At 35.8% G+C, this 26340-nt stretch overlaps 1 protein-coding gene across 4 annotated transcripts; it reads left to right on the top strand.

The window, feature by feature from the left end:
* The first annotated feature begins 19 nt into the window (after nucleotides 1-19).
* On the top strand, nucleotides 20-25554 carry LOC139121567 (coiled-coil domain-containing protein 87-like). Of its 4 annotated transcripts, XM_070686578.1 has the most exons (26): nucleotides 20-147; nucleotides 1031-1168; nucleotides 1956-2028; nucleotides 3839-3862; nucleotides 5176-5202; nucleotides 6475-6524; nucleotides 7040-7153; nucleotides 7939-8010; nucleotides 8205-8301; nucleotides 8650-8731; nucleotides 8869-9007; nucleotides 11288-11529; nucleotides 12082-12259; nucleotides 12873-13034; nucleotides 13566-13666; nucleotides 13769-13934; nucleotides 14124-14240; nucleotides 14833-14993; nucleotides 15977-16319; nucleotides 19058-19170; nucleotides 20125-20240; nucleotides 21034-21374; nucleotides 22179-22331; nucleotides 22771-22885; nucleotides 23267-23409; nucleotides 24113-25554. In XM_070686578.1, exons 2-26 carry the CDS (start codon nucleotides 1055-1057, stop codon nucleotides 24266-24268), a joined length of 3399 nt encoding a protein of 1132 aa, XP_070542679.1. In that variant the 5' UTR covers nucleotides 20-147; nucleotides 1031-1054; the 3' UTR covers nucleotides 24269-25554. The 4 variants fall into 4 exon arrangements, with proteins under 4 accessions (XP_070542679.1, XP_070542680.1, XP_070542681.1 ...); XM_070686579.1 differs by lacking the exon at nucleotides 3839-3862; XM_070686580.1 differs by lacking the exon at nucleotides 5176-5202.
* The last annotated feature ends 786 nt before the right edge of the window (nucleotides 25555-26340 follow it).

The following is a 26340-nucleotide window of genomic DNA, read 5'->3' as shown; positions in this document are numbered from 1 at the left end:
TGCGTTCGTAGCTTTGGCAACGAAATTTGCATAAGAAAATGGCGAACCTTTATGAGGTTGGAATAACGTACCGTTGAGCGCTAGTCACAATTTTCGTCGAAATGTAGAACACCTGGGATATACTTAGTACAATTGATTACGATTCTGGTGAGTTGTTACAAAATTTTAGTAGATTATTGCTTTGTTTCCTCACTTGAGCGTTACACTTTGTCCTCACAGCCGTGGTGCAGTCGAGTCTCCAGACGGTGCGCTGGTGATGACGATCCTGATCATATTATAGTGCGGTGTTGGACTGTTTATGTTGCTACGTACACGTACATATAGATAAGTATAACTTTACCCGATGACCTGCTAAGACTTAGTAAGAGTTATGTTTGCAGTTCACACACATTTGGTGCAGAGAATGCATAATTGTATAGGTGTCAATCGTTTAGTTAATAGTTGTACAACCACAAGGAAAGTGAAGGAGTATCATTCTGGTAAACATTTTGTACACAATAACGGTTGACACACAATTTTAAATTTGACCTACTCTATTTGTTTTTCTAAAGGTATTCTGTACGATTTATATATGGATTCATTTTCAAATCAACCTACTCAGCTTATTTGTATTGTTTCAATTGTTGGTTTTTTTTATTTTCTTTGTTTTGTTCTGCTTTTTTTTTGTTTTCTTGAGTGCACAAAGGTGTGCCTAAGAGGTGGGGGAGGGGGGTATCCACTCCTTCCCGTCGAATAAAAATGACAGTTAACCCACCAGCTAACCAAGGACCCCAGTATTTCAATTTCCTCAGCTGGATGATGGCTACCACCCTATGTTAGTCAATGTACTATTCTGAAGAAAAACACAGATGGCGTTGTTTGGTTTTTTTTTGTACACTTATATTCATTTGCCTGTCATGATGATGTTTCACCTTAATGCAAATATTAAAAGGAGGGATTGAGCACCTGTTCAATCAGATTGTGTTATGTTGCTAAGTTTTGTAAACTGTGTAAAATGACTACTGATATAATGGATTTATCTTTTTCACAGAACTGAGGTAACACAATCGCCAAGATGGCAACTCTCAGGAGCAGTATCAACAATTTGAAGGGCATGAAAGTCCTTCCAGATGCCAGGCTTAGAAAGAATGATGACATGTATCCTATGACAAAGTTACCCTATGGAACAGTGAGTTCAAATTGATTACTGAAAATGAATGAATCCATGGTGCAAATGACGTATTCTTTCAAAAAAGAGAAAATAAACATGTGACTTTTGTTGAAACTGAGATTTTTTGTTAGCTGCAAAGCACCACTGTCTAACTCAGTGTAGATTTCCTTTTCCACCTGGCTGGATAAGTTACTCCAAAAATCACTCCCCAGTGTGTTGATCAAACAGCTCCAAAACCTTCACTGCTTCAGGTGCCTTTCATTTAAACCAATCTGCAATTGAAATGTTCACATATTTTGATTTTGTTTCTTTCATATTACTGAAGACATATATTTGATAAATCAGCTTACTGTTACTTATAATGAGAAACATCACTGTTAAACAGCCTCTAAGTCTACAGTTTGTTCATCCTCTCAGCAGTATGACAGTTTTCAAGCTTCGGAATTTGTACATTGTATTTCTCTCAAGGGACATATTTTGAATGCAGTAGTACATCTATTTTTCTATTACTCATGTCTAATTTCAAATCTTTGCTTACTATCGAAATTCAAAACAATTGAAAGAGCATTCTTTATTTCATCTTATCAGAAATATGCCTCTGTGGATATTTGAATCTTAATCCATGCACAACCATGATTTGGTTCAAATCCAGTGTTTTCTATACAGTAAAGTTGGACATGGAAATATGGATAAAAAGGTGGAATGTTTCCATGTTAGTGATTGTTCATAAGAAAAGACCTGCACTAAATTTACTATTATTTCTTCTGTAGTTACAGTAGTATCTAATTTTTGTATTCAATCCCAGAGCCAGATTCAAGAGAAGTACGACAGTATTTTGGGGCCGTTGACCTTGTTTGCTCCTTTCACTCATGAAGAAAGTAAGTAAAATTCATCTGAGTCTTAATGCAATTTTAAATCATATCAACTGTTCAGCCTTTAATGATCCCTGGTACTAGCTACATAGCCTTATAGATTTTTCAATTGTCATACATTACCCTCATTGTTTTAGTTCTATTTTTATTATGGGCACACAAAATGGTTTCAAACCAGCTGTGTGGTATATCTGTGTTTCCTTTTAGCCCCAAATTTCCAACACTCCACTTCTCATGTTACTGATTTAAACTTTTGTTTGAGGACAGATTATATACATCAAGTTATCTAGCGTAAAGTAGAACATATCAGAATTACTTTTCAGAATGTTGTACGCAACATGTTTATGCATTTACCTCACACAGATATGAGCCAAAACTAAATCCAAACTGGATCTCTTCATGCATGCAGTCATGATGTGGAATAAATATGCATAAAATACAAGTTTAATATTATTGCTTAACACAGTTCTTTGACAATTTATCTTTTAGAAATCTTACTTAATAGTGAGATACAAACTTAGGGAATGTCAGTCAGGCAATGCATCATCTTAACATGTAGCATATCACAGATTGAACTCATCAAGGCAGTCAGTGACTTGTCAAATTATCATGTCAAGAGGTTCCCTTGTCACTGAACAGAAATACTGAGCATCAATCAAGCAATATCAGTTAGCTTCTTTATCTTGTTCAACCATGCATACAATACGTAGATAACATTCAAGACTTTCTCAACTGAGCTCCTGACTGGCTGGCTGACCTGTTATGTGACTGTTTGAGTCTATTTGCAAATTCACTGATTGAGCAGAGCATACCCTGTATTGCCAGTGAAGTCTTCAAAACCTAAATTTCCGTAGAGTCTGCTGACTAAATTTGATTCCAATGAGTCAGTGCCGTCTGTGTTGTTCATTGTTGTAGATACAAAGATGCATCAAAATCAGCTTCATAGCCAGTGAGGAGCTATAGAAAGTTGTTTGTTTTTATCAATTATTTCATGTACATGGAAGATGTTTGTGTGTGTATATTGTCTGACTTAAAAATTTAAATTTACACTGAAGAAATTATACTGTATTTTCAAAATGGTTTTAGACTGAATCTCAACCTGTAGCAGTGTGTACAGCTGTTAGTATAAAGTATGTTTTTTTTGCAATTTTGTACAGTCTAAAAATCAATGACCTACCAATTACCTGACTGAAAACTTTGAAATTATGCTTTCACATCAATTGTTCATCATTTATGATTTCAGCTCATTTTGTTGCACCAGATTTATATATAACTATGTACATGACTTCAACACATTACACAGCACAAGTTCACACCTGAAGGATCATGGGATTGATGAGTGTGTGGAAAGCTTGTACTAATATAACTGGTGGAATTTTTCGATCAATTTCTTAACCAGTGCTTTTATCAAAATTTGGAGAAGAACTGTCCAGGTTAAGTTTCACCGTCGTAGTGACGTTATCCTTTATGACATTTAGCATTTATAACAGAACTGTTTGTTACCTTGTACTATTGAAAAGTAAAATGCAGCCCTGAAATAACTGTTCACACACACACATGTATCATATTAGTTTCAGAGGTACATGTAGGTATTACAGCAGTGTTCAATTCATATATTGGGGTATCTTAATCCTAAAACAATTTCCAAAATGTATTTCCAAAATTGAAACATACACTGTGTAAATAGATAGCTACTCTGTTTGAAATAACGATAACATGTAGTGTTCCTTCAAAATCATTTATTTTGTTAGTTGATTTGTGATTTCATGTAGCAACATTTTTCAATGTATCTTTTCACTATTTTCTTTGAATGCAGAATACATAGAAAGTGATCTGTCAGGTTAGTTTGAGGATTGTCTTCAAAATTAAAGCATAGCATTAGCAAATAATTTTAAATAAAGCAAAAATCTGCTCGCTGCTTAGAAATGGTGAATACGGCTTCAAAAATAGGTAGCTTTTAATTCTGTAAGTAGCCTGCTATAAAGACTATTGGATATTATGTGGTGAGTTATTGACTTATCTGCAAAATTATCAGGGGTCACACTGATGAAAGGCAACAAACTTTAATACACGAACCTCTTCCTTATAATCTATAGCTGTTGCCATATGTCATACTATTTAAATGACTACAGTATACTTTCTCATATAAAGTCATAGACGATGTCATTATCAATTATTCATACCTGTAGTACTGTCTTTCAAATGCCGTTAATCAGGCAGAGCTCATTTCTTTAAGGTGCCTACAGTTGTTTTATCATTTAATTGTATACTAAGTGTAAATTCTGAGTGGTTATTCAAAGGCAAAGAAAATTTATAAAAACTGACATGCACAGGCCAAAAATAATTCTGACCAGATTGTTCAGCCAATCAACTCTTTGATACCGAGAACTCCAATAGTATCAAATAGAAGGTAGTTCAACCCAGCAACTCTTTGATAGCCGTCACATGCAAACTCACAGATTCTGTCTCCCATGTCAAGTGTCAAATGAATAGTTCACACTCGTAAACTTTTTGTGAACAATTTATCAGTAGTCAAATGTGACCCCTGATAAATTCAGATAATTAAGTTTCAAGACGTTGCTTCATTTCAAAATGATTAGGCTTTAGTGTATTTTAAACATTTATTTATTTTATTTACTTATATATTTTGATATTTTTTATGATCTGCGGTGCAATTTTTTGCCTGTTTATTGGTACGCAAAACAGCTTACAATGTTTGTTTACCTCATGCACGGTTCGGTGATTTCACATTTTTTGCTGTGGTGCCTCTGTTTTCACCTTTTTGCCTGCAACGGTTGGCTTGGCTTTATCAAAGGTACACCTTAAAATAGCCTTGCAAAGGAAGGAGCAATCTATGGCTGTTGCCTTATATTATGCACTTACCCACCTAGCACAGAGTTGTGCACTGGGAATTGTCCCATCATCATGAAGTGTCACGAAGTGAACATATACACCCCTTGAACACCTTTTTTCACACCTTTGAGAAACACCATCTCTATTTCTGTAAAGACCCACGGGAATGCCTCAGGTCTATACAAAATGTATACCTATATGCTCATCAGTCATTATCTCCATGTTTGTGTTGTTCATCATGTTCATGTGTCACTCTCATTCATTTTCTTCATGAACTTGGTTGAATGTTAACTCAAAAAGAAAAAGTAGCAAAGAAGATTCTCCAAGGCAAGTACCGGTTGTAACATGATTCAAAGAAATCTTTCAGTGCATACATCACTGCCAAGTATCGTACATTTGTGCGTCAAGCAGCACTGCCATACTCATCTATTACGGTAAAATCAATCGCATGCATCCAAGTCTATCTATCCCACACTACCAAGTGCAGCTAAGCATATCCCACCTTTATCCTAGTCCACCCCATGCCACCAAATGGATCTCGCCCAATACTACATCTCGCTGCACACATCAAAGTCCATCCCATACTGCAGGATATTCAAGCCTATTCCATACACCAAGTCCATCCAAGCTTCTTGTATGTAAGCCTCATTCAATCCAATCCATCCCAGGCTGCCGGGAGCATCACAACAAATCTTACACTACCAACTCATCACAGATTATCCCACAAGACCAAGACATCACAGGCCATCCAACACTACCAGAGTATATCACACGCCATTGTACACTACAAACTAACTGTATACATCCCACACTACCATTTTTAACAGGACATATTGCATGTAATGAGAAATAACACAATTATTTAGAAAAACCATGTCAACCCATTCTAGTCATCAATTTCACATTCCTTCTCATTTCTTGCACTTTTCTTCACAAATACTTTCCAGTCCTTACATTCTCATCTGGTACAACTCATAAATACCATGGTGGGGCAGAGTAATGGTGTAAATACCAATCAACAAATTTCACGTTTCTCCGTCTCTACAGTTACAACTCATAGAGACCATTGAGCAACACCTACATTTCATTGCAACCACCTGTTAGCTTACAATCTAGACATAATCAGTTTTGTTGCCAAAACTTGAGGAGACCTTTCCCTTTCTTGTTCAGACAAGTAATCAGTCATTCAAATGTTTTCATGCACCAAAAAAAATTAAAATTCCCACAATGATGTAGAGAACATAGATGATATATATATATTTTGGATAAATGATCACTCTTGAAATTTCAGTCTATCTCATACCATGATTGTACATTACCTATGGATAGCACAGAGAAATTTTATGTATGCATAGATACAGACACCAACAATTACAGATTAGTTTATTATTTCATTACATACATGCAAAAATTTACTAAACCCCTGAAAAAATAGATCTAAACATCTTACAAACCATACGTGCTTTTCACTTCTATTTTAATCAAGCGTTAATGCATGGCAAAAATCTGAGTTTGTTGATTCTTGCTTTTGATATCTTTTGATATAAAAAAATCAGATAAATTTTGAAGTCTAAGCTATGACACTCTTTTTCTTTACAGTACCCAATGAACAAGAGTTGGAACTTGACAGACCGGTCACACCCATTGATGTGAGTAAATACTAAGCAGCCATCAATAATATTAATATTTTGATTGAATCTGTTCGCATAGAACCATAGGTTATTGGCTATGTGTCTACTCTAGACAGATATAAGGCATTACCCATAATGCACTATCAACTAATTTTAAGGCTGTAATAATTTGACAAGAATGAAAACAATAAGATAACAGAATGAAAACAAAAAAAATAGACCTCCGTAATCCTATCAGATTATCAAGAGACCAAACTCTATTCTGTAGTATTGCGATGAAATTTCTACAAGATTGTAAGATACATATTAGACTCTGACCACTTTCAAAAGTAATGCTATTGGATGCATGTGGGAAATGTACCAGTTCAGAAAACACACAAAGATTCTTTCAGTGATACAGAGAATAAATGACATGCCCATGAAATTTCAGTCCATGCAACACCGAGCAATGGCCATTTTGCATCAGAATTTTGTAGGGGAAAATTAAGCCGACATGCATAATCAACATTGTACTTTTCTTTACAAATTTACAGAAGAGCATACATGCTCCACCAGCTGTATTCACAGAACTAGCTAAGCTAGTCAGGAGAAGAATTACAGCTGATCCAGAAATACAACATCTCTCTGTAGAAGATCAACAGACACTGGTAAGATACCTAAAAATCACAGCTAATCTGGTATGGTCTTTTTTATTACATATGGTGTGCATATGGATACTTATTTGCGTATCGAAAGAACAACTGACCCAATTCCAGTGATAACTAATACAATAGAGTTTTGTCTGAACTGTGTGACATATTGATTTTGATGTCTCATTACGTAATTACTGGAAAAAGGACAGTATATCAACAGCACCAGATCTAAACTTAATGAAACTTTGTAAATATGTTCACCATAATTGGTTTAATTCTGTTGTAAGACAATCATCAGAAATACTCTATCTCAGTCAGTGTCTATAAATTAAACGTGATTTTGCAATATTGCCGCTGCCAGATCGCATTTAGTTGAATATAAGCAGAAGACAGATTGTACATAAAATCTTGTCCAAACTTAGACCTGATAAATGTTCTGTCACCACTTTGATGTAAATTAGCAACTATTGTGCATATTAGGTTTTTAGTGTCGTGGCAATTGGATGCATATCAGTTAAATGAATAGCAAACTCTCTATTTTGATATGATGAAGATATGAAAACTTCTGGGATATCTTCAAAGAATGCAAATTTGTTGTCCAATATTCTGCCAGTTCCATTGCAGAGATTAGAATTGTTCTTCAAATGCTTATCACTCGTGTATCCTTGTGCAGAAGTCTATCTTTGCAATGGTAAAACAATGAAATTGGGCTAAGCCATGGTACTGAAATAGGTAATGATAAAATTATCTTACACCAACAATTACATGATTTTGTGGTCTGTGTTTTGTTCAATCCATAGGCTGGTATTGTCATGGGTGAAGTCAACAGCATCTGGCCAGATATCAGGAGACAAGTTGATGATCCATTTTTGGTGAGTTATATTGTTTACCACTTCGTTCAATACATTTTCTTCATTTGTTCAAGGAGTGATTATGAAACAATGAATACAATACGTTATTTTTTGCTACCTTCATAACCTGTACCTTCAATCTTGAAAATTCCCATAGTGTGTTTGTTGGAAATGCATGAAATTTACTGAATTATCTTTGCAATGGTGTTTTTTAGACTCCAGACCAGAATAAAGAATTACAGAGAAGAATTACCGTCCATATAGTCACAGTATGTGAACAGCTGTTTCATCATTACATTGACAAGGCACAAAGTAAGTCTCTTCATTGATATTTGTAATATTATAATGTAATCTTCAATCTTTGCTGGTCGGGAATGTTTATTCTGGGCAGCGACCAAAGAGCCATTTGTTGAATAGGCCCGTAAATCACAGCTGCATTTATCAGCGCCACCAGGCAGTTGTAAATAGCCTGTAAGTATAGCCAGGCACATAATTCCTCAATGCTTCACTATACGGTACAGTTCAGGGTAGTAGCATTATGCGGCTTGCAAGCCTTGGCTTACAAGTCACCTTGAGCTAACTTCTTTCTTTAACGATTTGCAGACATGTTCATGGTGAACTATGCATAACATTTGCTTCTTTTTCTTTTTTCTATTTCAGTTTTAAACAGAAGGGGAATATTCAGTGGGCCGTCCAACATGAGTCGACTAAAAGCACAGCTTGCCTTAGATGCAAACAAATTGTAAGTGCCAGTTCTTTGAAGATGACAACATGATCAAACTGTGTTTTTGATTAATCCGCTGACATTTTGAGCTTTAAAACTAAACTTGAATGAGATACACAGCAAATCAGGTTGATATAACTTTTCTTCTTTTGAAGTCTGAATATTTTAGCCATACGTCGCCATATTGTTGCTGATCTGCGAGGTCAGTTACCAAGTTCGGAAGATGAGTCGAGCGATGAAGAGAAGGCAAAGACTATTTCATCTGGTGCTGTGCCACTTTCATATAAAAGACTGGTAAGTTATGCATGCAGTTTTCTTATTACCTTCTCGTGTCTATTTATAGACAGAGAAGGTATTAGAGTTGAAAACCAGTATGCTGCTGTCAAGACTTCCGTCTGTCAAGACTTCCGTCTGTCAAGATCCGTTGACGTCATGCTATTGTGATGGGTCATATCATGAACTGGTGGGGGTGTTCATGGCTCAGGTTGAGGTGTGGGAGAACGATTTTGAGCTATGACAAAAATCAAAAGGGATTTAGCGGCATAGCCACAGTGTTAATTTTTAGCCTTTCTCCAAGGTTTCTTAGTTGACTACAATCTATTACAGACTACTGAGCAGACGTTAGGGGTACTCACTTTGTGTTTGCTCACTCTGTTAGTGCTAGTGTTCGGTACTGAGTTGCGTGGATATCCCCTCATGGCCTCATGTGATCTGGGCCTGTTGCATAATCTGCAGAGATGATCATATGCCTCCGAGTCTGAAAACTGTCATTGTGTAAGCTTGTCGGCATTTTCCTTGCATTTTTTCTCATTTAATTTTGCAAAATATCGGCGAGTACCTCAATATTTCAAGATAACCCTTTCTTCCCAATCGTTTCCTGGAGTTTCAGAGTCATATGAACGAAAATGAGTGAAAGTTTTAGACAGGAAAATCGGACGTCGGCCATGTTCAATGTTTACAGTACAATCAGAAGTTTACGTGGAGGAATTAACCAACAAACACTGTTCATGATGCCCGCCCTCTAGAGGCAGACCCTCCTATATGAAGTACCACAATTGATGCTTGTGGAAAGCTTGACCACACAATGGAGCATTTAAACTTTTAGAAAATGACAAACTGAATAAGAAGGTATTCAGAAAATGTCAAATACTGAGGAAAAATGCGCAAATATTCAAAATAAACAGGTTAACTGACTGGTCAGCTATAAAAAACAATGAAAATGTTTATGATCAAAAGTTTTTGAGATGCGCACATTTTAACAAATACAGAAATTATTAACATTATAAATATAAGACCAAACTATTTTTTCAGGGATGGGACAGGTTGGAAATGAGGGGTGAGAGACAAAGGCACTCCTATTGCTGCATATGGATGCAGCCACACCATTTCATTTACAGCATACTTATTCACTGTGTTGTGTTCAAGTTCCATATTGTACTGACTGTCATACAAGGATAACATAAGCAAATCAAATCAAATTAGAAAAGGATCAATGCTGTTGTGTGGATTTTGCTGAACATGGCTGATTTTAATATTTCGCCCTATATATTTGGTATCCAGCAAAGGCATATTTGATGTAAAGTCAAAATTAACACTACATTGCTGACAATATATTTTACCGTTTCTGCATGAACTTTTCTTTTTTAAATTAAAGTATATTAGTACTTCAAACAGATTAACAGTTATCGTGATGTCAACCCATAATTTTACATCACAAAGACTGTAATTCTGCCAATTTTTTTTGTTTTTCAGTCATTATATAAATTTTGCACTGCATAAGATGATTGAACAAATTGCAATGTTTGAATTCGTAAACTCAAAGAATAAAAATCCTTTGGTCACAGATTAAATTATTTTTTGAAAAGAAATTTACTCTTAAACACTTTTAGCATATATTCTTTACACGGTCATGTAATTCAAGGAAAATATGCCTATTAAAAACAGTAATTTCTTCACTTTCAATTTTTTTTTTCAATACTATGACAAGTATCAGCCATGAGGTTATACAAACACAAGACCAGATAAGCATTTTTCATCATTTCCACAGGACTCTTTGGAAAATCCATTAAAAACAGTTAAAAGTGACTTAAAATGATCACTTGGTATACATTTAATTTACAGATGCCAGGTTGTGTATTTCACATGCACTCAGGTCAGTAAGGAAGTGCGTCATTACTATTTTGGACTGTTAATTCTTCTTTCTGAATTATTTAACTTTTTTCCACATTGAACTATCTTTAGGCAGTTTATACTGTAGCTTAGAATATTTTTGATTGATGTATTTAATCATCTTTTGGGTTCTTTGGGTCCATATCCCACCTCATGCCCCTACATCATCAACTATTTACCAACAACTTCATGCCAACAACCAATTACCTGACCTGGCCACACATTAGAGAAGGTACAGCGTCATTGACGGTAATTTTCTTAAACATTTAACAGTCATGATAAACAAATATTCCGATGCTCTGTTCTATTTCGACAATAGAAGCTGAACCCAGGCTATGTAGTCATGATAATAAAAACTACTAACACTTCTACTCACTTTCCGTTGTACCCTGTAATATCTTTCAGATTGAAATAAGTCGACCAAAGAAGAAAAAGAAGCGTCAATTCAAAATTCAGAAGGAGATCAGAGACTTAGAAAGGCAAATGCCGTACCTGGAGACAGAGAAAGTGTATGAGTATCTGCCTGATATAAGACAGTTTGAAAGACATGAAGATTTTGATGAATATACAGTTACCCCAGATGCAGCAAGTGCAGCTGAAACACACAGTCGACAGAGCAGTACCAAAGATAGTTTTCGTCTTTCTGGGTAAGTCAATAAATGGTTTATATTGGTATTTATTATTGAACTGATCCAAATGTGCTTTCAAGTAGCTGCATGCTGCAAAGTCTTAAGTGTGTCTTAGATGAAGCACTGTCTGTTGCATTTCATCATTGTGATATGTTAGAAAAACAAACTACTGGTTTCAATTAAGCTAGTATGCACCTAAAAAATGAAAGACTTACACATTGGCTCAAACTTCCATCAAACAAACTTTAAATCATTCTCTTTCAAATCAAGAATAAACATTATTGGTCACTGTGCAAACTTTGGTGCTAGAGAAACAAACTATCCAATAGTTATCAAAATATCACTTGTCAACAGCAACAATGCAGTCTACGCATGTACAGACTGAGTTGACAAGCTGAATACTATGTATCTCAACATGCTGTGGGGAGTAGAACACGAATATGTAGTTGACATTGAAAACTACATCAATGAAAAAAATCTTCAAAAGTTACCGCTGTGGACCCAGTAACCTTGGAATGGCATACATAGACATATTTTCACATTCTTTCTGCTCACAATTCATTTCAACAGGAAACTAGCCCAAGAGAAACCTGACTTCAAAGTCCAAAGATCAATTTCCATGCCAGAATTACATGATCATGATGCACTGACAGAAGAATTTGGAATTGATGATGATGACAAAGCTAGTGTTAAATCATCATACCACCCTGGAATTGAAACAAGAAGATTTAGTTTAGGAGATCTTCTGGTCAGTTCTCATTCTGTATTGTTTTGTCTCAGAAATCTACAGTAACAATAGTCACTTATAAGGAAATCATTTCATACAGATTGTAGTTTTAACACAGTGGTTTTTCTGGCAATTTGCTTATATCATCCTCCATTGATCAAACGAGACTCCTGAACACAAAAACAACATTGATTTGGTTACTATGCAATAACAGTCACAAGTCAATGTGAATTGGTAGCGCATGTGCCAATAGTCCATCTACTACTGGCACTTCTAGAGTACAGCTAGAAACTTTTTTGTAGTTTTCCTACTGCAACAAAATTTGCAGATTGCTTTGTGGTATGTGTTGCCTTGGCGTAACTTTGCAGTGTAGTGCGTACACTACAGAGAGTAAGAATTCACTGAGTAATGGCAAGTGTTGATCAGTTCAAGCAGCTGCAATGTCATCTCCGTCTTAAGGTTGGAGGAATCATGTTGTGACACAACAGATATCGGAAACAGAAAACGAAAATGATGTTAACAAGTTACTGGAGGAAAGCATTGAAATGATTTGGGATCAGATAGAGATGTTCCTTAGATAGAGACTGTTCAAAAATACCTTATGAAATGTATTTCCCTCATTTTTTATGTCCAGCTAAAAGAAGAAGAGAAAGACAAAGAGAAAGAGATCAAAGGAACACAAGATACAAGACAAATTTTACAAGATGATTTGATGAAACTATCACAGTATAAATCAGTGAAAGACTCAAAAGAAGAACCATTGGATGAAGATGAAGATTTACCACCATTGCTACAGGTGAGCTGATTTGATCAGAAATCAGTATCTAATGCTCAATTTTTCAACAATCGTATTTATGTATGCAAGTTTGTAATGAGCATTGTTTGATTATGCATATGAGCTTGCGATAAATTATTATCAATGGAGAATGTTCTTTGGCCTAAAATTTAGTATTATGCAGTTTGCACAGTTTAGCCAGTCAAAGTTCTGCTTGGCAAACTGGCTGATTATCATTGGTGTGTATAGGGTTATTATATTTAGGTCTTAAAATGTTATCACACATTTGTATCCCCTTATTCAGCTGTTTGGCTGCTATTGTCCTCACAGAGACTGCAGATATTCTTGTGCACAAAATGGCCCACCTTGTCATTTCAGACACACCCAAAGCTTACTAAATAGCTTATGCTTGCATTATGAATTTGTGAAAGGTGTTGTATACTGTAGGATACAAACTTTAACACAGGTCCTGCCCTCAGATTGGTATCATCCAAAATTAAATGCTAGACAGTAACATTCATCATCCTGTATGTTTGAAATATCATCCCACAGGCGATATCAAAAACTGGTCAAGTAGAAGGACGGAAAGAAATGTTGGAGCAACAACTGAAAGATTTGACAGAAAAAGAAGCTAGAGAAAAAGCAGCAGAATTGTAAGTCTTCAAAACATTTGCTATTTTTTCCACTCTCTCCAAGCAAAACTTCTGGCTTTTCATTAATCCAAAAAACTAAAAAAAATTGTATTTGTTTTTCAGAATAAAGATCCGAGATCCCACACACCCGCAGCCAGCTACAATTACCAAGAAAATGCCAAATCAATCAGTTGTGAGAACATCTGACATCCGAGTTTCTGAAAGAGTCAGTCTCTCTTCTGTGACCCTTGACCTCTACACAACTGTCTTCAATGAACTCATGGGTGATGTAAGTATCCTAAAGTCGCCATTTTTTCTGTTGACGTCCTTTGATTTTAATGATACATTGTAACATTTAATTAATTGTTTCACATGATCTGGTGTATATCCATGCGTAAAACTGCTGTATGTTTGAGGAATAACACAATCATCTTGTGATGTAGAGATTTAACAAAAGTAAACTATTTTCAATTGACAGATTGAACCCCAAACCATCAAGAAGCTGGATAGAAATCTATTTTTTGGTCAGGAAATCAATGAAGTCTACGAAGAGATCATGAAAACATTACCCAATGATCATTTCAGACACGATCAGGTAACAGTCAGTCTCAAATTTTGGATTATTATGTGAACTTGTTCATCCTAAAACCATTCACCATCTACTGTTTGCCTTTCATAGATAACAATAATAAAGTTGATCTGTTTCCTAAGTGTTCGCATAGTTTTATCATATTTGCAGTAGGCTGTGTCATACTAGACGGCACTCAAATCATATGTTTATCAAATGCTGAGCATTATCCTCTGACCCAAGAGATATCTAGGAGAGTGAAGTTTGCTGTAGAGGGCTGTAATGACAAAGAGCATGCATGTGTTTCACTTGAAAATTATACCAATAGATAGTATACTGCAAAATATGTTCATAATTGTTAAGTCATACATTCTTAAGCCACATGTAGGGGTCCAAGAATTTCCAAGTTTACCACCCCAAAGTGTGTCTGAAAAAGGCATGTCTGCTTGCATTGCTAAGTTCAGTATTTCAGATGAGCCTTGAGTGTGTGTAAATTGAATTACAAAATGAAGTCCACTTCTTATTTATTAATAAATGAGGATTTTCCACGAACCATAAAATACAATAATTTTGTTAAAGTTTGATGTGCTAACGATGTGGGTTTATTTTGATATTTCAGGATTCCCTGATTGAACCTTCAGCAGATCAGGTCAATTTATCGATTTTACTATCATCATCAGTGGCTGGAAAAAGTAGAAAAGAACGCCACTTGAATCCAAATCTTAAGAGAGATGCCAAACCACCTTGGGGTGAAGAGAATATGGTGGAATGGGCAAAGAGGTATGGACTTGATTGGATTTTGTTTCATACACATGTACATGCTAGTGTGAAATGAGTTAGACCTGTAATGCAGATGGACCATTCTACAAACAAAAACATGTGCGCAAACACATATATGTGTATTTCAATACATGTTTATACATGTGGGTTTATTTGTACTGCCATCTCTTGGGCGTACTGATCTGTGAAAAACGTGTGTCCTATTATTCCGGTGAAGACCCATTGAAGTTTAGTTTGCTAAATTGTGAAGTCTTGCTAATAGGATGTATTCTGCTGGGGCACATACCGATAGTGTTGCAAGGTTTTTATGCAGAACTTGTGACTAAATTTTTTTGATTGTCGTGATTGCGAACATTTTCAAATTGTCTTGGAAGTACAGAAATGGAGATATTTATATTGTCTTGGAAGCACAGTTATTCATATTTGATTCTTCAGTTTTTTTTTGGCTGTATGTAAACTTAATATCCACTCTGAAGCTACTCAGTATAGCCAGTGTTAATGTCCATATTATGTATACGTTAATCATTGACAGTAGACTGACTACAAATACAGAACAATTCCAAAGGAACCCATGAATACTTGCCAAAGCACTCAATGCCAATCATCAAAGATAAAATAAGTTTGCTTCAAATTTTGTTTATCTTACAATGGTAGATCACTGTATTGGTGAAAGTAATGCTGATTACTACAAGCTTAGACTCAAAGAGTTCAAATCAAATTGTGTTCTTTATTTTCACTGTCAAGATTGTTCACATCTACCTGATTGGAACACTGCATTTGATAAATGTTTTTTCCTATCTATGCAGTGGGAACATTGCTTTCAATAAATGCTTTCACATAACCAACCTTACCCTAAGTATCCAATGTACATCTAGCGTCACTTTCAACTTTAATTTGAAGTCGTGTGTAAAAGATTTTAATCTATTCAGGGAAATGTGATTTCTGCAGAGAATAAGAAGTAATAATTTACATTTATATTTCAGTCCACTTTTTAACGCTGGGCAGCTTATAAAACAGAGAGCAATGGGAGCTCCAACGCCAGCCTCAGGAATGATGTCATTCCAGGACTATCCGGTATCACTGGGTGGAACGTACGCTGCTCCCGGAATGGGCGCTGCCAGCAGCTATGCTGGCGGAGAGGCCTATGGTGGTGGAGCTAGTTCATACGGAGGTGGTGCTATGACCGGAACTATCTTGGATATGCAGAGTACGATAAGCGGGCCAGCTGTTGTTGATGACAGAAATTCAAGAGCATATGCCTCTTGGTTAAATTGGTGGAAATCTACCGTTAATTCAGATGATTACATGAAATATCTATCAACTCAGGTATGAATCTTAGATCTTCTCACATAAATAGTCTCAAACTATAGTATCACAGGTTTTTCTGACTGTTTACAAGTATGTGTGCACATTGAATAACTTCATAAATACCGTGCCTGCTTCGTTTATCCACTATCAAGTAATTATCATACTAGAGTGAGAATGTGTAGACTTTATGAAAGAATGAATGATGTGGAACTCTTCATTGACTGCTTGTTTCCATGAACATTTGATGTCATTAAGAAAATAACATTATTTAGCTCCCATTTTGTCATATGTCTATGACAATGGGAGCATGTCTGAAAAAGGTGGAAAATACACTGTAAATATGTACACTATATGTTTCAATGTATCTACCAGCATATCTGGTCATGCTGTCTGCTGGCCTTGGTATCTCTTTTAATGACCGTGGTCTCGTCCCCTAAGGAGTTCTCATCAGTGAAGCCACAATTTTGCACTGTCTATACTTTCCAAACACAATCTACAAGAGAACTTCACTTTATACATCAAGCTGTGTCAAGAGATGGGGAAGGTTAAATATTTATTGTTCTGAAAAGAATTCCTTAACTATGACAAAACATTGATTTTCAAGTGTTGTGAAACTTTCTATTCAAAGATTACCTACTTGTGTCTTTCAAATTTGGTGTGCCGGTGTTCTTGGGTGTTTTTCATTTTTAGCTACTATAGACTATAGTCTATAGAAGCTATTGGGATGGGTATCCGTCCGGCGTCCGTCGTCAGTCTGTATGTATGTATGTATGTATGTCCGTTTGTGAGGCGTCCGTCCACTCAAATATCTTGAGAACCGCAGTACTTACTGATTTGATATTTGTTGTGTAGATGAAAAATAGGATTTTGAGAAACTGTTTTTTTTTTATTTTTTGATATTGTTAAAAATAGGCAAATTAATGCCAAAAAAGGCGTTTTGGGTAAAAAATCTTCTTCTTCATAACCGCTGGTCAGACAGTTTTGTCATTTGGTATACAGGTCCCTAGGGATAACCCAACTTAGATTTGTAAAAATTGTGATGAAATAGGCAAAGGTGTATTTTTAAGGAATTTTTTTTTCATTCTTGGTCAAAATTTGACTTACCGGTACATTGTATGTAATTCTTGTACTGTATAAACCCTATCAATTCACCAAGAAAAAAATAATTAATATGATTTTAAATAATTGAATTACTTGGGAAATCATCAAAGCCAAAATAATTTTAGTGTAGAATTATCAGAAAGTTCAACTTTTTTTGACAGTTCATAGTGAAATGCCTACCATCTTGGAGGATTAAAACATGTAAAGGCAACTTTCCTGAATCCCAACTTTGACATATTCTGAACCATCATTTATTGTGCCCTGTATGTTATCTAAAAGAAATTGCTCATAATAGTTTGTCATGATAGGGTGGTCAAATAAATAGAGATAGCGAAAGTTCTAATTTCCATTTATGGTTGACTTGGTAAGGATAAAATAGAATTACTCTTTGAGGAAAAAAAATAGAGTGGTCAATTAAAAGAGTGGTCAAAGTGATAGGGTTTTTATGGTAAAGCTGGGCTGTAAGATTCCTCATGTGCTATTTATAGCAATTATGCAATCTGTGTAAACAGTGCAATGAAAGTGTTACATGATTCCTTATAATGCTTTTGATGACCTTGAACTTCTTAAGTTTCAAACATTTGTCTCTTCAGTGTGCTTTCTCTGAGTACCTACAGTCTCAACTTATTCAACAGAACTTACAATGTTAATTTGAAAGTTAAAATTGAAAAACTGATAAAGATAACCAGCTTAAGATTCTTTATAACCTGACAGATACATATATGCTGTTTTTTATGACGTAAATCTTGATTTAAGCAAGTCTTGTTTACTTTAATTAGAATGTAATTAACTCTCGTTTATTAGCTACTATAGACTAATATAGTCTATAAAAGCTATTGCAAGGGGTATCCGTCCAGCGTGCACCGTCAATCTGTATGTATGTATCGGTATATATGTATGTATGTATGTATGTCCGTTTGTTAGGCCTTCGTCCACTCAAATATCTTGACAACTGCAGTATTTACTGATTTGATATTTGTTGTGTGGATAAAATATATGATTTTGAGAAACTAGTTTTATTAATTTTTTGATATTGTTGAAAATATGCAAATTAGCACCCAAAAAGGCGTTTTTGGCAAAAAATCTTCTTCTTCATAACCACTGGTCAGACAGCTTTGTTATTTGGTATACAGGTCCCTAGGGATAACCAATTTAGATTTGTTAAAATTGTGATGAAATATGCAAATCTGTATTTTTACGGAATTTTTTTTTCCATTTTTGGTGAGGCCATCCTGAGATGAGCTATCAAAGATATCCACCTTCTTCATCAATACATGTGTCACAAAAGGTTATTCTCTACATAACGCAGCAGAGCTCTGTCAACTGTTGAGTCGCTTGTTTTTTCAAAACCGCTGGTCAGACAGCTTTAATATTTGGTTTACAAGTCCCTAGGATGACCTTAGTGAGATAATTTCATACAGTCATGTATCCATGTCTATAGTAGCTTCAGGGACTTTGGCCCTATGTTTTTTCGTTGTAAATTTTGACAAAACTACCAAGAGTTTGAGTGTGTGCAACTCCAGGTTCTGTTAGAGATACTTACCAGTATGAGACTGAATGTGCTTAAAGTAGATACAGGTCATAGGTGTATTGATTGTTAGCAAATGAAATAGGAGCAACAGAGTCACTGTCACTATTTTTTAAAATTTCGACAGGAATCTGATTATCTTGGGGTAGTCTTCCATTTCTATGACAGTGGTGACAGTGATGATGACGATGAAAAAGCTGACAAGAAAGGTCCATCACAGGCTAAACTTGAGAGAATGAGGTAGGTATTCATAAATTTGTGTTTTATGATCAAATGCTTGAGCGTCTAATCTCATTCAACAAAGTGCCTCATACCCTATGACTTCTTTCAACACCAAAATATCATCTCATTTGGGATGTTTTATCCAAGTTATGGAGTGGTTTTATCAAGAATTTTGTCAACTGATTGATGAAAAAATTTGTTCACATATTTCTCATACAAGTTTTAAAAGGATGATGTATAAGCTTTTACATATCATGATGATGATTTTTTTAGTTCTTTCGTGCAGAGGTATTTTTCTCAAGAGAACAAAATCAGTCTGTATTTGCTTATTTGCCATCTTTCCGCCTAAGAAATTCATCAATAAGAACATAATACAATTAGCAACAATACCAAATACCAAGAGTTCTTTGACAGTTAAATGTGTTCGATGTGCAAAAATACACATGTAGAGGACAGGGACTAAAATGTAGAAGGTAGAGAAAATAACTCATGTAGACAGCAGTGTAAAAATAAAGTAAGGCTATTTGATTTAATGATTACCATTAATAGCCAATGATTGTATCGGAAATCATATCATAAACACTCTCAATATACTACGGTACTTCTAGACTGGCCCTAAGTCATCTGGCTTTATAATGTCTTAACTGAATAAAGCAATGGCATAAACTTTTTGCAAACTCTCGATAGTGGTGTGATCTTGTAATAGTAGAGTGAAGTGGGCATTATTAAACTTCTGAGAATGCCTTTCAAAGCAAGGCAATCACAAAATGAGTGTGTCCGGGGAGTGTGCACATGGCAATAGAAATAAAACAGTTCATGATAAGTGAGGATTTGAACAACTGATTTAGTATATTAGAATATAAATAGAGGACAAGTGACCATTGGGCTAATCTAAACTACTTTCTACAAGATCATCCCTTTTATTTGGGTACATGGCTTAAAATATTTTGATGTTGTTTTGATGATCACCAGGGCAAGAAAGGAGAAGGTCAATGAATTGAAGAGAGAGAAGTCTGCTTTTAAACCTGGTGAATGGAACGTGAATTCTGTTCTGATGGGTGGTCTGGGAAGAGATCCTGAAGTAGAAAGTAAGTACCATCTCAGAAAAGACTCCAAAGTAAACAGTGAGCAGTTCTTCCATCGTGCTGTCTGATGTATGGTGAGCAAGACTTGTATGCGCTGATGTCATCACGAGTTTTACTGATGTCGTGTATGGCCATTGTACTGATGTCAACATATCTCTGTATTAATGTTAGCATGGCTGAGTGTGTTGCTGTTGTTATTGCCTCATGCTAGTTTCATCACGGCCATGTCCTGACGACGGTTCTGTGTGTTGATGTCGCCATCACTGCACTGACAAGACACAAGAAAATATCATGATAAGCAAAACAAACAGAATCCTGTTAAAAAGCAAACTTTGAAGTATAGTCATCAAAGAGAGTAGATTTTCCTGTGTATTTATATTATGAATGTGATTTGATAAATTCAGTTCCATAAACATCAGCTCTTCAAACTGATAGCTATTAAAGATATACAGTCACCTGTAATCTAAATATGCCCATATATGAATGGTCAAAGGGGCGTTCTTTGGTATTCAAAATGCCCATGTGAGGGCGCTATTTTTAAAAAGCGGCCACCCACTTGAATTCTGTGATTGGTTAGATTTTCTCTTTCCATGGCAACTGTGACAAAATTGGAACAGGTGACAGAATACCTTTAAGTTATTTACATCATGTGAGTTAAGTACTGTTCAAAAGTGGTAGATGTACACATCATACACACTAAGTTCTTTCTGATTTCAAGTGCTGGTTTTGCTAAAACCATCCTTTCCCAGATTTGCAGTTGTTTGAAACACTGACAGTACTAAATTCTATTTTCCAGTGGAAGAAGAAGAAGAGGAAGAGGAGGTCATCACGCCGAGGTCGATGAGATCAAGACGCTCTCGTATGACCTCTCGTTCACAAACCTCTGCATCACGAGGGCAGAGTCATGGCTCACGCAGCCAGACTGCTGGGTCGGGCACTCACACAGCGTTGTCACAAAAATCGTCTGCTGAAAGGACACACAAAGATTCTTTGAATGTTAGGGACGGGGATACCAAATCCACATCAGCCCATTCATCCAGGGTTCATACTGCAGCTTCAGGACGTGTTGAATCAAAAGCGAGTAGTGGTACTCGCAGAACAAGCCACGCCAGCAGAGTCTCTGAGATATCTAGTGCTGTGAGTATTTTTCAAGCATTTCAGCGTTATTATTGCCAGTCTGATAAGTCTTACATTGGAGTTTTTGTTTTTCATACTTCATTTTGAAACAAAATTATATTGCCACGGTAATGTTTCCTTGTCTACCTATGTTATTGAAAATATAGAATTTGCAAGTCAATCCTTCCCACTGAAAAATCATAAAGTGTAAGTCCACCTATCCCACCGAAAAATAATGCTTGTAAGTCCACCTATCCCACCAAAAAATAATGCTTGTAAGTCCACCTATCCCACCAAAACATAATGCTTGTAAGTCCACCTATCCCACCAAAAAATAATGCTTGTAAGTCCACCTATCCCACCAAAAAATAATGCTTGTAAGTCCACCTATCCCACCAAAACATAATGCTTGTAAGTCCACCTATCCCACCAAAAAATAAAGCTTGTAAGTCCACCTATCCCACCAAAACATAATGCTTGTAAGTCCACCTATCCCACCAAAAAATAATGCTTGTAAGTCCACCTATCCCACCAAAAAATAATGCTTGTAAGTCCACCTATCCCACCAAAAAATAATGCTTGTAAGTCCACCTATCCCTTTAAAACTATGTAAAGCAAATTATTTCAACAGATTAACAAATCAAACCAAAAAAATTCCTACAAAGTGGAATTAGTTTGGAATTATCTTATGGATACATGCTTACAACATAACATGTTCAAAAGTACATCAAAGAATGTGTCACTTTGAAGGTATGCATACAATATCAACGACATACTGTTTCCACGGCTTCTGAATGTACCATTCACCCTTTCATTTTGTGACAGAAATCAGATGCGGAATCTAGCAAAGTGAGTGTGCCATTGACACCACAGGAAAGACTGGAAGCAATTTGGTCATCGCTGCAAATGTCAGATAAACTGAAACTTGATATGGCCATCAAGTACAGCTCTGATCAGTACATTGATCAGCTTGATGAGGTAAAGCATACATGTATTTGTTGAAATTCATAGGTCCTGGAATCGTGCAAGCAAAGACGTTGATCAAGGAGGCTTCAGTGGCCATTAAAAGCAGCAGTAGCATTGCCACACCTAGATGTGTTGAACACAGCAATGACAGTACCTCTTCTTACAAAGTTTATGATAACTGTGTTTACACAATTCTTCAAACAATATCAGTGAGCCAATTAATTCTACAACTGACTCAGTTCTAAAACAAAGCCACTTTTCTGACATCTTTTTGCATATATCTGTCCAGATCAAACACTGGTTAAAATTTGCATCACAAACAACATAGGTATAATAATTCTTAGATGAAAGTTGATAGGTAAGTTTGTCCAACAGAGATGTTGTCAGTTTTGTTAATTTACTGATTTGTTTGCTTTGTTGTTGAACTAACCTATCTGTTGTATCATTGCAGTCCATTGAAGCTTGGGAAAAGGCTACTGAGGTTATTATCCAGAGGGAAACTTTGATAGCCAAACTGGAATCTTTTGAGAGACTAGCGTCTGATCCTGACAGATTTTTCCAGAAAGGTAAGATTATGGTGTACATAACAACATCAGTGATTACTTTGATTACTGTGATTTGATAGATGTTTTCAACAATGTGATGGAGTGCATTCTCTTGATGAGATTCACTTTTGATTTTGATAATTTGAAAAAGGCTTTTTTCCTGAGTCAAAATGCTAAAGAAACGTTTTACCATATTCACAGTGAGTTATACCAATCTATTGCAGCCACTGTGCAGTCTTGTCACTGAAATAAAACATTTGAAGTTTGAATGTACAATTAGAATTGATGCCTCAGACGCCATCTACACCAAGCACATGATTTCATACAGTGAAAATGATTACATCTGCTACATTGTGTTTCATTTCAGTGGAATTTAGATCAATTTCGTTTTTTATTCCACAGGTTACAGGGGTTCTTCAGTGGCAAGATTAAATGAAGCAAAGCAGAGAAGTCAGTTGTACTCAGCCTTAGATGAAATTGACAAGAAAGTGAAAAGAAAAGTACAAGCCGTAAAAGACAGATTTAATGACGACATAACATTCCGGGTATGTAAATTCTTCCAAATAATTTGCATAGCTCTTGTTATTTCACCTGCTGAAATTCAGTCACATGTATTTATTTATAGCCAATCATTTGTTTCTCACTTGGTATGACACATATGTGGTTCCAAGGCTGTATTGGGCTTGTTGAACTTCTTGAAGTGAGCATTGCTTCCTATACATGCTTTGTTTGCCATACATCTGTATGAATATCAGCCAATCTGTGATGATTGAGGTACACAAAGTACATACAGTACTTTTGATGTACTTTTCAGCATCATCTGCAAATATTGCCTACGAATCTTTAATACACTAAATTGTGAATTTTACTTTGACTGTCAAAGTTTACGAATTTCCAAGACAGTACAGTATAAACTGCCTAGCTTTACTGTCCTTGCCAGTCAGATAAAACCAACTTGTGGTCATTTTAAGTGTATTGAGCTTTACTAGCATATGTATGTATGTGTATGTATATCATGTTTGTATTTGCATGGTCTTAACCCTGCCCATTCATTTTTCTCTTAACTTTAAATTGTATAAACGGGAGACAGTATAGGTGATAAAAGCTCGACAATATCATAATAAGCAACATTCAAAAGTTTCAGGTTTTACTATTTAACACAAATTCTATTCACATTTTCCTAATGTTAGCCACTGATGTCAAGCAGTGACTGGTGCATCTTTTCATGTGTGTGTTTTTATTTCTTAGAATCGTCCGTACATGGAGAAGATGAAATTTGACAGAACTGAGATGCTGTATTGGTTACAACAAGAAAGACGTCAGTACGCGATAGAGAGAGCAAGCCTGGCACAAGAGATGCCCTTAAAAGTAGCTGAACTTCCACCATTGCAGACATTCTCTTAGCATTACAATATCATGGTTTTATACTGCTGTGAACTTTTTAGAAATTTTGTGTCCAGTTTTAAACCATTTAGGCTGCTGATGCCTTCTATATACCTATGTACATATTTTTTTTGCATTTTTTGAACTTGTACAGTTTTTCTTGGAAATGCTGAATGCTCAGAGTAAGTCCTCAAATGTGGCAAAGAAGCATGGAAGATAAAACTGTGTCTTTCTCTTGATCACAAAGTTTTCTGCTCCAAGACACGTGAACACCATTCCCTTTCACAAAATTTGCAAGCTTTAGGTCATGACAAGGTGCCTTGACTAAACAATTCTGACAGTACAACTGCCACTCCACTCACCTCATACTCGTTGTTTGTTAAAGTGTTTTTGAAAAAAATCCCTAAATTTTGCTACAAATCATTTAGAAATACAGCACATCTGAACATGCACGCTTTCAATGAGCACATCAGCTGAAAAGCAGGCGTTAGTTGAAACTTTTGATAATGTGATCATGACCTTTTTGACAAAAGAAGTTTATTTTTTTCTCCTTCCCCCTAAAAGCATACAGAAATAAAAAAGTATCAGCTTTGCCAATACAAAGAGTTTTTCAAATGTACAGGGTTCCTGTTCGGCCGTCAACAATAACATCTGACACCACATATGTACAAGCTGTATTAACAAGCTTAACAAGAGGCATGTCAACATGGTTTGTGGAATAGAACCAGAAACTGACAAACAGACAAAACAAAAACCCTGAAAATTCTTTCAAAGTTCAAGCTGATAGAGCCTTCACCTTCAGTGCTTCCAACATGTTATAATCAAGTAAAACCCACTGGGAAATGTTTGCCATGCGTTAGCTTTCACATCTATTGCCATCATTATTTCATATCTGTCGACTTTTCTGGTGTATTATGATCGTTGGATTTGAATTCACTGAGGCACGCATATAAACAACATCATTTACTGAACACATACACGCTCTTCATCACTATTATTTTTATTTGAAATGGCCAAAGTATAAACAGTGGACTGTTCCACCGTCTATGGTCAAAGCTATTGCATTCCAGCATTTGCTAGTGCCTTGACCAAACATGTGTTTTTTAACATTCATTCTCTCAAATTCTGAAATGTTTTGTAAATTCCTGTATTTATTCTTATATAAATAAATCCAGTTTTTACTTTTGGAAATTGACACTAACTGTACATAACAGCTGTACATATTGGGACTCTATAAATGATTGTTGTTGCAACTGTCACTTCTCTCTGTGGAGTGGCCGTGTGCTGAATAAAGTATATAAAAATGATGATATTTAATGTGTATAGTTTTGTACATGATGTGAGCAAGAACGCCATGATTTCAACATGCCAATTTTCTCTCTTCATTTAGTCATGAGCTCTTGTCCAGGGGCTCTGCCAGCATCTACATTTAAGGTAGTCAGCGCCTCGAAAATGAAAGATCTAAACTTTAGCTCAAATTTTCCTCAAGCAAACTTTCAACAGTACTTTTTTTCAAAATCAAGAATAAAAATTAAGGGTCACCATCCAAAAGTCTGATAATAGAGAAATGAACCTAATATTTACTGAATTTGAAATTCAAAATGGCCACCATCCCTGTGTTAGCTCAATGGAGAAAAATTCAATTCCCGATTTTCACTAACTAAGCTGTTGAAAACTTGACTTACTTCAAGAGCTTCAAAATAAGCCCCTAAAATTGATAGACCAAAACAGAATGGTAAAAGTTTGAGAGTCCGAATATCTGTCCCTGAGGCACATTCTACTTTATAAAAGTTATAGCTTGCCAACTTGACCAGTGGATACTCTGCATTTCTGGTATTATACAGGGCTACCTGAGGACAGGCCTGGCTCAAGACCAGTTCATTTCCAATCAGTGACCATGTTAGATTTAAACTGAACATTGCTCTTGAAGAACATTCATACACAAACCCAACTAGCATAGCACTATCAAGAGAAGTCATCCAGTACTGTTCTGAATTTCATTACTACAGGATACAGCGCCCTCATTGGTGATTTTGCAAAACATTCAACCCATTGGGCCTTGTACATGTAACCTCTTCCCATAAATTCTGCAA

The sequence above is a fragment of the Ptychodera flava genome, chromosome 21 (assembly GCF_041260155.1).
Source record: "Ptychodera flava strain L36383 chromosome 21, AS_Pfla_20210202, whole genome shotgun sequence".
In the NCBI taxonomy this organism is placed as follows: Eukaryota; Metazoa; Hemichordata; class Enteropneusta; family Ptychoderidae; genus Ptychodera; species Ptychodera flava.
Note: the sequence above shows the minus strand (reverse complement) of the source record. Positions and strands in the feature narration are given on the sequence as shown.